Genomic DNA, 12852 nt, shown 5'->3' on the forward strand with positions numbered 1-12852 from the left:
GGCAGTGACAACCTGGCACTCTGGTAATGACCATGCCAGCTGTCAGTGCCACCTCGATACCTTGGCAATGCTAGTCTGGCACCCAGGTGGCACTGCCAGGTGCCAGGCTAGCACTGTCAGGGTACCCAAGTGGCATCAGCAGTGCCAGGGTACCACCCTGCCCAAAGAGCATGTAGCTGGGGGCCTCCAATCTCCTTGGAGACCCCCACAAGTGCAGTCCCATCTGATCCCCTGTTTGTGGGGACCAGTACCAAACAGCGCTCGCCTGAGGTCTCTGAGGGGAAGGGATTGAATCCCAAAGCCTCAGGTACCTTGGGGATCTGTACTTTAGAGTGAGGCTACTGCCTATGCAGATTTGCCGAAAAGTGGTCCTGCCCATTGTGGGCAGGATTCACCTCCAAACGTCTTGCTTCTCCGGTGCAGTGTGGCCCTTCGGAATGCGCCCTACGTCTTTCTCATGTTTGAAAATCTTGTCTTGGAGTTGTCTCCAAACATCGCTCCCACTTGGGTGACTTCAACAAGGATCTACCTCCAGGGTCTCAATCTCACCTTCTGAGATTCCTTTCCTCAGGATCTCCGAGGACAGTTTCACATCTTTGGCTATGTTAAGCAGAACACCACTGCTCCAAAAGGGCAACTTTGCCCTTTCAGTCTGCATCACGGAGTCACCAACCTTCGGCTGCACTCTTAGATCCTCTGGGATTCTCTTGCACCCACTCTGCTTCATGACTGTTTGCTGCAGCTCTGGAATCTTTTTCTCTGCTTCTGTGATTTATCTTGACTCCATGGGATCTACCTCTGATCCTGTCTTTGTCCCTGCTTAGGCCTTTCTTCTCAGACCTCACTGTGTCGTGGTTTGGGACCTGCGCCCTTCCCCCTCCCCCTCCTGTGTACTGCTCCCTGGGATACCTCTTGAAAAGCTTTGATTCAGGTCACCTGACCTGCAGTTTCACGCTGTTTCACTTCTTTTCTTCTTTTCCTTGAGCACACGTGCACAGGGCCAGTTACCGACTTGAAAATGTGAAAAACAGCAATTGCACACACATGGCCATATCCTGGCCAGGGCATCCACAGAAGGCCCGAGGCCCACAGGGAACTGTAGCTCCAGAATTCTCAGGGCAGGATTCTCCGGCTGCGTTCACCCTATGACCGGGGAATCCTGCCCGAGGTCCATGGATTTTTCCATTGTCAGCATCTCGCCTGTGGCGTTCTTGCGGCTGGCGGGGCAGAGGAATCCAGCCCTTTTGATTCAGAAATCCAACTTAAGGTAAGTATTGGAGTTTTTTATACTTTACCTACAGATTCGATTAGACCTGCAGAATATTTCCAACATTTTCTGTTTGTATTTCAGATATCCCCATCATCTGCAGTACTTGGCCTTTTGAATAATTTTAGAATGACTCAAGTGTGATTTGACCTGAGAATTTTTGAACCTAAACAGGTATAGCTGTATCGTAGTGAAACAGTACAAAGATACATAACCTGGTCTAATACCCTTCGGCTTACAAAGCAGCATCTCATCCAACTTACTGTGAGCATCACCATGGGAGATCTCCTGGCAATGTAAATAAATGATACGTCACTATAAGCGGATGTCACGCTCCAGGAAACCCCACATGCTGTTACAAATGGAAAACACTTCTAAATATTGATGCTTCAGTTAGGCAACCTGCAACTGACTAACATATTTCAATTTTCAAAATTGAGTGAAATTGAACTCTGGGAGACCTCAAGTTTTTTTTATTTACTTAGAGCAATTATACTTTATAATCTTTAAAGATGAACCGAGTGGCAGATTAAATCGAGAATCAAGTCAAGAGACTCTCCAGATGTGCAACAGCAGTAATGTCCGTAAGCAGGCTTAAAGCCAATTCTACTGTAGTATTGGCACAGACAGCAAACCAGGAATGCACTTCATCTTTCACTTTCAAGTTAAATTTTCAGATGGTAAGATAAAAGATGATGATTGTGCTTAGATAGAAGTGTACTTAATAATATAAACTAACCATAAAAGAAAATTAAAAATGTGAAGCTTATTTTTATCATAATGAAGAAATTTGACATCCCACAGGGGAGGTCCTGTGGTGCAGTGGCTGCCACTGCTGCTTCCGGGCCAGAAGCTCTGTCCCACTTCAAGTCCCACTTCAAGACTTGGTGTCCACAGAAGGTGCATTCATAATGTGCCCAGACCAGTTGGTTATCAGCCTGTCCATCCTACACACATACCTGATGGCAGCTGGTAAGAGCAAGAGAGTTTCCTGGTTGGCCACACTGCAGAACGCAATGGCAGTACATTGGTAAGCATAATCATGGGCTAATCCAATGGAAGTTGTGATGAGATAAAACTTACATCCTTTTGGGGTCCTGAGAGGAACTTTACTCATGCGTGGGCTAGGAACAGAAGGATGTGCGCGATCCAGTAACGGGCTCGACCATCCTGACAGTGGCGCACCTGGAGAAAAGAGAAAAAAGAAGAAATGGTGTAAAAGCACCAGTCATGTGACCAAGAGCAGAGCACCATTATCGAGATGAGTCCCAGAGAAGGGACCAAGAGAGGAGACAGCGAGAAGTCTCAGTTAAGTTAAGCAGATAAAGGAGCAGCGAAAGACGCTCCAAGCAGAAAGTGGGCTGATGATGGCAGACTTTAAGTGGTGAGGGCTCAGGAGAAGCCCTAGCGATCATAGGATGCAACAGAAGGTTGGTGACTCCATACTATGGGCTGTTGGGCTGTAGTATTTTGCTCAGCATGGCTGAAGAACTGACATTGTGCTTGTGATTTGATGCTGGAATGCAGACTCGAAAATCGAGGGGAACATTTTCGGGCCATGAGATTGAAACCCGCCGAAATGATTCGCCGTTAAGGCTGTCCAAGTTGAAATGACCTTTGGAGAGAATTCCAGGATTAGATCTTTGAAGGTAAAGACTGGACTCCTTCATGAGAGAGACACTGTTCCAATGAGATTGGCTGACTCACAATGATTACTAATGTTTGGGTAGATTGTTGATAAATTCATGGAGTCTGTCTTGGTCACATCTGCCATTGATTGTGCAGTGTGGTCAGTTCAACTACAGTTTGTTGATTAATTGAGACCTCATATTAAGCCTGAATGTTAAAGAATAAGATAGTTATTGTCAATTATTTTATCTTTCTGACCTTGCTGTGTAAAATATCCCATAGTTTGTTCAAATTCCAAGGAATTTTGCAGCTTTACTTTCTGAGCAAGTGTCTTGGATCTTAATCTTTGTGCAATTTAAATAAAAAGTTACTGGTCCCTATTGGATAGTACCAAAAACTTGTGGGTCTGATCCAAAATCATTAGAAAGTTCCTGGCCGCCAATGCTCTCTTCGAGTATGTTACTTGAATGGTCTGTTCTTTCCAAGGGCTGGTGCAGACACGATGGGCCGAATGGCCTCGTTCTGCAATGTAAATTCTATGGAGTGGGACATTCCACAATTCTAAAATTAGCTTATTAGGGCTAGTATGGCTGTTTATCAGCAATCACAATAGAAAACTCGTTAAACCAGATTCAACAAGGTGGAACCTTTATAAGGGTTTTCACAGTGACAGTGACTTCTGGATTCTAGGATTATTCAGCATAGGTGCAGAATCCTGAAATTGCTGTCAATTTCAGTGGTCCGATGACAGCGAAAGTTGACAGTTTCTCTGTCATCACCCAATTTCCACCAGCATGGGAAAGACACCACAATGTGGATAGTGTTCAGTAAGTTTATGTTGGGATATTCCCGCTTATCTTACTTAATTTTGAAGTATACATATTTTCCTGGTGTTCGGGGATCAATTCTACGTGAAGTTGTGTTTGAATTTCAATTTATATTAAAGACTCCATTTTATGGTTCAAAGCCATTGGCTGAAAATAGGCAGCAATTGAAGACTGTCAATGTTAAGACAGCGCAAATCTCCCAGGCCTTTTGCCCAAGGGGGTATTGACCTTTGTCATATAAAATAAATTCTGAAAATCCTATTCTGGTTTTGACCTTCTACAATTTTACCATTTAAACCGCTCACATTTCAATGAGACAATCATATGAAAGTAAGCTAGCGGGGAACATAAAAGCTGACTGTAAAGGTTTCTACAGGTATGTAAAGAGAAAAAGATTAATAAAAATGAATGTCGGCCCCTTACAGTCAGAAATGGGGGAATTCATACAGGGAACAAAGAAATGGCTGAGGAACGAAATTCGTACTTTGCTTCTGTCTTCACAAACAAAGTCATGAATAATATACAGGAAGTCCTGAGAAACACAAGTTTTAGTAAGGAGCTGAAGGAAATTATTATTAGTAAAGAAATGGTTTTAGGGAAATTAATGGGATTGAAGGTGGATAAATCTCCAGGCCTGATAATCTTCATCCCAGAGTACTTAAGGAAGTGGCCCTAGAAATAGTAGATTCATTGGTGACCATTTTCCAAAATTCTTTGGACTCTGGAATGGTTCCTATAGATTGGAAGGTGGCTAATGTAAGCCCACTATTCAGAAAGGGAGGAAGAGAGAAAGCAGGGAACGATAGATCAGTGAGCCTAATGTCAGAAGTAGAGAAGTTGCTCAAGTCCATTATCAAGGATTTCACAGCACGACATTTGGAAAGCAGTGATATAATCACACAAAATCAGCTTGAATTTATGAATGGGGAATCATGTTTGACAAAGCCACCAGAATTCTTTGAAGATGTAACTAATAGAGTTGACCAGGAGAACCAGTGGATGTGGTTTATTTAGACTTTCAGAAGGCTTTCGACAAGGCCTCACATAGCAAATTAGTATGTAAAGTTAAAGCGCATGGGATCGCAGGTAGTGTCTTGAGATGGATAGAAAGCTGGTTCGCAAATGTTGGAATAAATGGGCCTTTTTCTGATTGGCAGGCAGTGACTAGTGGGGTACCGCATGGTAGGCCCTCAACTGTTCACATTATATTTTACTGATTTGGTGAGAGAACTAAGACCTCCAAATTTGCAGATGACACAAAGTTGGTGGGAGGGTCAGTTGTGAGGAGGATGCAGAGATGCTTCAGCAGGATTTGGACGGGCTGAGTGAGTGGGCATATGCATGGCAGATGCAATATACTGTAGACAAATGTGAGGTTATCCACTTTGAGAGCAAAAATAGGAAGGTATTTGAGTATAGGAATAGGGATGTTTTACTGAAATTGTATAGGGAGTTGGTGAGGTCTCGCCTGGAGTATTGTGTGCAGTTTCGGTGTCCTTATCTGAGGAAGGATGTTCCTGCTATCGAGGGAGTATAACAAAGGTTTACCAGGCTGACTCCTGGGATGGCGGGCCTGCCATAAGAGAGACCGAGTCAGTGAGGATTATATTCTTTCGATTTTGCAAGAATGAGAGCGGATTTCATAGAAACTTATAAAATTCTAAGGATTAGGCAGGGTAGATCCATAAAGAATGTTCCTGATGGTGGGGGACTCCAGGACTAGGGGCCAAAGTTAGAGGATAAGGGGTAAACCTTTTAGGGCTGAGGTGAAATGTCTTCACCTAGAGATGAACCTGTGGAATTTACTACCACAGAAAGTTGTTGAGGACCAAACATTTTGTAATTTCAAGAAATAATTAGATATAGGTCTTGGGGCTAAAGGAATCAAGAAATATGGGGGGAAGGCGGGATCAGGGTATTGAACTTGATGATCAGCCATGATTGTAATGAATGGCGGAGTACATTCGAAGGGCCAAATGGCCTCTTCCTGCTTTTATTTTCTTTGTATGTTTCTATGTATGTATTTAAATCAGGCAAATAGTGCTAACCATTTTCCATTGCCAAAGTTACACTGGATTTTTGGAGAAACCGTGTGAGTAGTCAAACCTTGGATGCTGTTACTTATTGTACTAAATCACCTCTAAAATCAGTCTTCTAATCCCGAAGGGGTCTGAAGACATTGTGGACACAAGTGTTTGACAAATGTGTGTACGCGGGTAACTTTCAAGACTCAGTTACATTGATAAATAGAACATTTCACGTGCTAAAGTGATAACTGAAAGCCACGTTCACATTTGTTACTTATTAACACAGGTATGATGAGTTACTGGAGGCAGTTTGTAATTAAAGCTACTTCTTCGGTTCTGCTCACAAATAACCTAGATACTACGTACCATTTAGAATTTACTGAAGTCAGACTACATTAGCACCCACCTGACTGTACAAGGTGGTGACGTCTGTAATAACTATATCTATCTTTTTGACAACGCTATTATTAACCTTTCTGTACATTTAAGCTGTCAAGACAACTTTTTGTTATGTCCTGTAACCCTATATGGAACTTTTTGTTGCTAGTACCAAATCTGTTCAACTAAGACACTAGAAGTAACCAAGAGTAAAATATCATACTGTACTTACTCCATGAGCTAAGGGTCTTCAGTTGAGGGTCAAATTGCAAACCATTACCCTAGGAAATAGGTAGATGGCAGGTTTCCAACCCTTCTGTGGATGAGATCATCAGCAACAATGTGGAGTCTCCCACAACCTTTGCATCTCCATTTGTGTTGTGTGTGTATGTCATTTCCCCTAATAAACCTATACAGATTCTATGTCTACAGGCAGCAGCTTCAAACTTGCCTATAGCAGCATTGCTTTTCTGGGTTTCCCTGGCTCTATTATAGAAATACATATGAACAGGTGAAAAGCTGAGGACAGTAATAACCACCTGTATTTTGTTGCAGATGGAAAGCTTTAAAATAAAGGGGAAATAGTTCCTTAATAATGAGTAATTCTTATCTAACTCAACTTTGAAGCAAACAAAGTGAGGGATCTGAGCCAAGTCAGAGAAAGTTAATCCTATTGCTTCTGATATACAACTTGAAAGTGACAAGGATTTTCCAACCTCCAAAGCTTCCTAACTAAAGAAAGATTGATCTACACCTGGGGTTACTTAACATCATGGTATTTTGGGGATTTTATGTGGACAACTTAAATAGTTTTCGTAATAATTATTTTGAAATGTCTGAAATGTTCTTTTGTTTGTATTGAAGCATCGGAATGCAACATGATCAGTGTCGAAAACTTGAATAATATTGAACTTTCTGCGATGGCCATTTTGAAATGTTTAAAATGTTCATTCAGATATCTATTTGCAAAAAAAAAGTTAATTTAAAAAAAAATAAATTTAGATTACCCAATTATTTTTTCCAATTAAGGGGCAATTTAGCATGGCCAATCCACCTACTCTGCACATTTTTTTGGGTTGTGGGGGCGAAACCCACGCAGACACGGGGAGAATGTGCAAACTCCACACGGACAGTGACCCAGAGCCGGGATCGAACCTGGGACCTCAGCGCTGTGAGGCGGTTGTGCTAACCACTAGGCCACCCTGCTGCCTAAAAAGTTAATTTTTTAAAGGGACATTTTCCATCTTCGGAGCCAAATAATTGATCATGCATTTTTATCTGACTTAAAGCAATGGGACTTTCATCAATATAGGTTTGAGTCCAGCATATTTCAAGGTGTCATAAGTACAAAAGCATAGAAAACAAAGGAGAACATTTCATATGCAACTGTTTTGAGGAGTATATTTGCACATCTTTGTGCTATACTTAGGAAAAAACAGTAAATAAACACAAGTATATTCTGTTGGTTTCTTTGGACATTAGAGAGAGGTTTGGGATTTACAAGCATCTGCAAATCTGTAGATACAACTTAGTCTTACAGAAAGTACTTTCTTTGACCTCGTGGTCACCCAAAAACAATCAGTCTTTAATTGATCTCATGATGTACTTATTACAGCAATTAGCATTTCAAGAAACAGACTATCATGCACACAAATCCATGTTAAAGAAGAAGAATATTTGATGTGTTACATAGTGCAAAACATGTCTTAATTAACAACTTATCTTCTGATTTACTGCAAGCAAACCATAGAAGATCCATTGGTATATTTTACATTTTTGAATTTCTTGGTTTAAATCACCTGTCAATCTTTAAACTTCCCTCATCGATAGCAATTAAGTTCTACATGACCTCAGATTATTTGTATTTCCAACACTTTATAGGTGAAGTTAAATGCAGCTGCACTCCAGCAACAGAAAAATATTGTATGCTTCAATCTTGTCATAAAGTAACTACTATCTGAGAATAGTTCAGTGTCTGGCCAGTATGAGAAATGCCATGGAGAAATAGCAGTAAAGATGGAAATCATCTTCTTTGCCTAAAACGGGCATGACCCAGAGTGCCATGACCTCCACTATAGACAGGACAAGTAGGCAGATTTCAAATCCACCCCAGCCAGAACAGGGGTTAAACACCATACTGTTGGCACCAATCTAATTCCATCAGCTATCCAGTCAACTGAACCAACCAGCCCTCCCAAGGAGTCCAGATTGCTGTGGCAACATACACTTTCAATCTTTCAGTATGGTCGCCTTATACAAAGTTGCTGTACCTGGTGACCACTTTCACGACATTGGAGACGGCGTGTTTGACCAGTTCCCCCGGCAGCAGGAGGCAGATGGCATTCTCGATCGACTGGGCCGAGATCGTGTGCTGCTTGCTGTAGTGAATGAGGTGCAAGGCCTCGGAGGCAATGTGCTGGAAAATGTTGACCACGAAGGCCCATACTTTTACATGCATGTTGTAACCTGATGCTCTGGATAGTGATGGTAGAAGCTCAAATTTCTTTCGACCACATGGCTAAATTTCTCCTGCTTTTACCAGCTGCCATTGACGTATGTTGGAAGGATTTATAAGTTGACATCAGCCTGTTTGGCCATGCTGTGAACAAACCTTCCTTGGCAATGAGGTCCTGAAGTGGGACTTGAACCCAGAACTTTTGGTTCAGAGGCAAGGACATTACCCACTGTGTCACAAGACCTCCTACCGATGGGAATTAAAAAAAAAAAATCATAAAAAGATATTGTACTTGAAACTGCATTTGGAGCACAATTCTCAATTAGGCTCCACAAGATAACTCTTTTTATCAGCTTTGTTTTATTTCATTATGTAGGTGGAACAACAAGATGTACGTATTTAAACAAGTAAACAGTAATTTTGTCTTTTAACATAGATACATACATTTGGATGCACAATCACAACAAAAATTGCACTAAAACAGTGTCTGAACAGTGCTTATTTCCGTAAATAATTACAATACTCGGCATTGCAACAAAGTTCAGCTTTCTTTTCGGATTTACAAACATCACTTATAAATTACATATCTTTCAGTGAGGCAAAAGCGCCACTAATGCCCTGATCCCAAGTTTTAATGACCTGAGACTTCAACAAATTCAAACACAGTTTAGTACCTGGAATGTGTTAAACTATAGTTGGACTCCGGTACATTGTACAGAAGTCTGAAATTGCTCTTTCCTTTTGTACCTCTGCCCTATAAATGATGAGTGCTTTACTCCATTGACTATTATTAACTGTTTTATTTTGGCCAGTGGAGAATTAATGCAATAGAGCCCCAATATAACTGTATACCTGCCGCTGCTGCAAAAAAAGGCTGTAAACATCCCATATTAAAATTTCTGATCATTACATCCCTATTTGAAACTGTTCAAATTATTCAATGAGGAAGGATTCTAAATGCGTCACTCTACAATACATTTAAGTTCGCAGAATATGCTGATTCCAAACTCAATGTCACATAACAGACACATTGACTTACAAAATAAATATACATCAATCACAAAAAATGGCTCTTAAGTATTACAGTAAGGACTCTTTAAATTAATTTGCTTAAATATCAAATAAATAGTAGTAAATACATAATTTTGCTTTAGCAGTGGTAAATGTCTGAAAAATATTTTCATGAATAGGAAAAAATATTAACAAAATCAAAACATTTTCTGAAAAATTATCAAAACATGTCAGTTATAAAATATTCTCACTCCACATAAAAAGAGAATAAATCACATTAATAAAGTAATAAATAATACAATACAAAAATAACTTGACTTGTGTTAATTAAATTCATAAAAGCTTGTCGTGGAGCAGCATAAGGAATATTACTGCCTTCATGCACTCCAGAAGCTAGTGTTTTTTAAAATTCAGTTTTATCTGGATTAAAAACAAAGCTAAATAAATAGACAAACGTTAAATAAATAGGTAGAGTCAACATACAGAATTCAGAATAGTTTACATATTTGCTTTCCAGATTCATTTTAAACGTTATTTTAAAATTTACACAATAAGATTACGGACTACTTGTTCTAAACAAGTGTAATTTCTATGTTCGTAATTTCTATAAATATTTCTAAATCAATATCAATCACAAATTTACTGTATTTACAGGATAGGTGAACAGTTCATATACAATGTGTTTTTTTAGACCTGAATGCCCTTTACAGCTTGTTTGATGCTCTCCAGTAGTGCTTTGTTTTCTGGGTTCTGGTAGCATTCCATATTGGTATACATATCTGTGAGGGTATTAACATAGGCATCAAAATTCTGTTCGCTGATTGGTTCCTGCTGAACAATAAAGAAAAGAAAATGTCAAAACAGGAATGACATTCTTACAGTTCTGACAGAAGCGGCATAGATAGGGAGTAATCGGTTCCCCTTCGTTGAAGGGTCATCACAAGGAAACACAAGTTTGAGTGAGGGGCAGGAAGTTTAGGGTGGATGTGAGGAAAAACTTTTTTACTGAAGGGTAGTGACGGGCTGGAATGTTCTGCCTGGGAGGGTGATTGCGGTGGGTTGCCTCACATCCTTTAAAAAGTACCTGGATGAGCTCTTGGCAGGTCATAACATTCAAGGCCAAGTGCTGGCAAATGGGATTAGATAGGTAGGCCAGGTGTTTTTCATGCGTCGGTGCAGACTTGATGGGCCGAAGGGCCTCTTCTGTACTGTATTTTTTTTGTGAATTTGAATTTTATACAATTGGATGTTTTCAGGATGATCTTTACCAAGTGTGAAAATGTCTTATGGTTTTCCCACCACTGTGGCTCTCTTTTTTTTTGTAAATAATTTTTATTGAAAAATTTTGAATTTACATAACAATAACGCACCATAGTAAAATACCAAAAATAACAATAATATTAACAATCATAAACATTCGCCCCACCCCCATGCACAACACAGCATTTTAACAACAACGCAAATTAACACAATATAAAGTTACAGAATAGAAACTACAATAAGGAACACCCCCCCCCCCCCCCCCCCCCCCCCCCCCACCCCTGGGGTTGCTGCTGCTATTGCCCAAGATACCTATCTTTGCGCCAGGAAGTCCAGAAAAGGCTGCCATCGTTTATAGAACCCTTGTATTGATCCTCTCGGGGAAAATTTGACCCGTTCCTGTTTTATAAATCCCGCCATGTCACTGATCCAGGTCTCCACACTTAGGGGCCTTGCATCCTTCCACTGTAGCAGAATCCTTCGACGGGCTACTAGGGACGCAAAGGCCAGGACACCGGCCTCTTTTGCCTCCTGCACTCCCGGCTCTACCGCAACTCGAAAAATTGCGAGTTCCCACCCTGGACCCTGGATCCGACCACCCTCGACACCGTCCCCGCCACCCCCTTCCAGAATTCTTCCAGTGCTGGGCATGCCCAGAACATATGGGCGTGGTTCGCTGGACTCCCCGAACATCTGGTGCACCTATCCTCACACCCAAAGAACCTACTCATCCTAGTCCCGGACATGTGGGCCCGGTGCAGCACCTTAAATTGGATGAGACTAAGCCTCGCACATGAGGAGGAAGAGTTGACTCTGTCCAAGGCATCCGCCCAAGTCCCGTCCTCTATCTGCTCCCCGAGTTCCTCCTCCCATTTAGCCTTCAGCTCCTCCACTGACGACTCCTCCACCTCCTGCATTACCTTATAGATGTCAGACACCTTCCCCTCTCCGACCCACACCACCGAAAGCACTCTGTCCATCGTCCCCTGCGAGGGCAGCAAAGGGAATCCCTCTATCTGTCGCCTAGCAAACGCCTTTACCTGCAAGCATCTGAACATGTTCCCTTGGGGAAGGCCAAATTTATCTTCCAGTTCCCCCAGGCCCGCAAACCTCCCGCCAATAAACAGGTCCCTCAATTTGCTGATGCCCGCCCTTTGCCACCCCCTAAATCCCCCATCCTTGTTCCCCGGGATGAACCGATGGTTTCCACCCAGTGGAGCCCCCTGTTTCCCCCCTATGCCGCATTCACTGTCCCCAGATTCTTAGGGTCGCCGCCACCACCGGGCTCGTGGTAAACCTCTTAGGGGAGAGCGGCAACGGCGCCGTTACCATGGCACCCAGGCTCGTACCTCTACATGACGCCATCTCCATTCTTTTCCACGCCGCCCCTCCCCCCTCCATCACCCATTTACGCACCATTGACACATTGGCCGCCCAATAGTACCCCAAAAGGTTGGGCAGCGCCAGCCCGCCTCTATCCCTCCCTCGCTCCAGGAACACCCTCCTCACTCTCGGAGTCCCATGCGCCCACACAAAGCTCAGAATACTGCTAGTCACTCTCCTAAAGAAGGCCCTGGGGATAAAGATGGGCAGGCACTGAAAGAGGAACAAGAACCTCGGAAGCACCGTCATTTTGACGGACTGTACCCTCCCCGCCAACGATAATGGCAGTATGTCCCACCTCTTGAACTCCTCCTCCATCTGATCTACAAGTCTGGTGAAATTATGCTTGTGAAGAGTCCCCCAGACTCTGGCCACCTGCACCCCCAGGTACCTAAAGCTCTCCCCTGCCCGCCTAAGCGGGAGCCTACCAATTCCTTCCTCCTGGTCTCCAGGGTGCACCACAAACACCTCACTCTTGCCTAAATTTAATTTATAACCTGAAAAGGTCCCAAACTCAGCTAGCAACTCCATCACCCCCGGCATCCCTCCCACCGGGTCCGCCACATACAGTAACAGGTCATCGGCATACAACTTGCGGAGCTGATGAGCCAGCAT

At 42.5% G+C, this 12852-nt stretch overlaps 1 protein-coding gene across 1 annotated transcript in view; it reads right to left on the reverse strand.

Moving 5' to 3' along the window:
• Positions 1 to 8924: 8924 nt before the first annotated feature.
• The window catches only part of myt1b (myelin transcription factor 1b), a 221233-nt gene continuing 217305 nt past the window's right edge, over positions 8925 to 12852 (reverse strand). The window contains 1 exon segment of the mRNA XM_038803365.1: positions 8925 to 10422. Coding sequence (XP_038659293.1) covers positions 10282 to 10422 — 141 coding nt within the window. The 3' untranslated portion in view covers positions 8925 to 10281.

This window comes from Scyliorhinus canicula, chromosome 7 (genome assembly GCF_902713615.1).
Source record: "Scyliorhinus canicula chromosome 7, sScyCan1.1, whole genome shotgun sequence".
Lineage (NCBI taxonomy): Eukaryota > Metazoa > Chordata > Chondrichthyes > Carcharhiniformes > Scyliorhinidae > Scyliorhinus > Scyliorhinus canicula.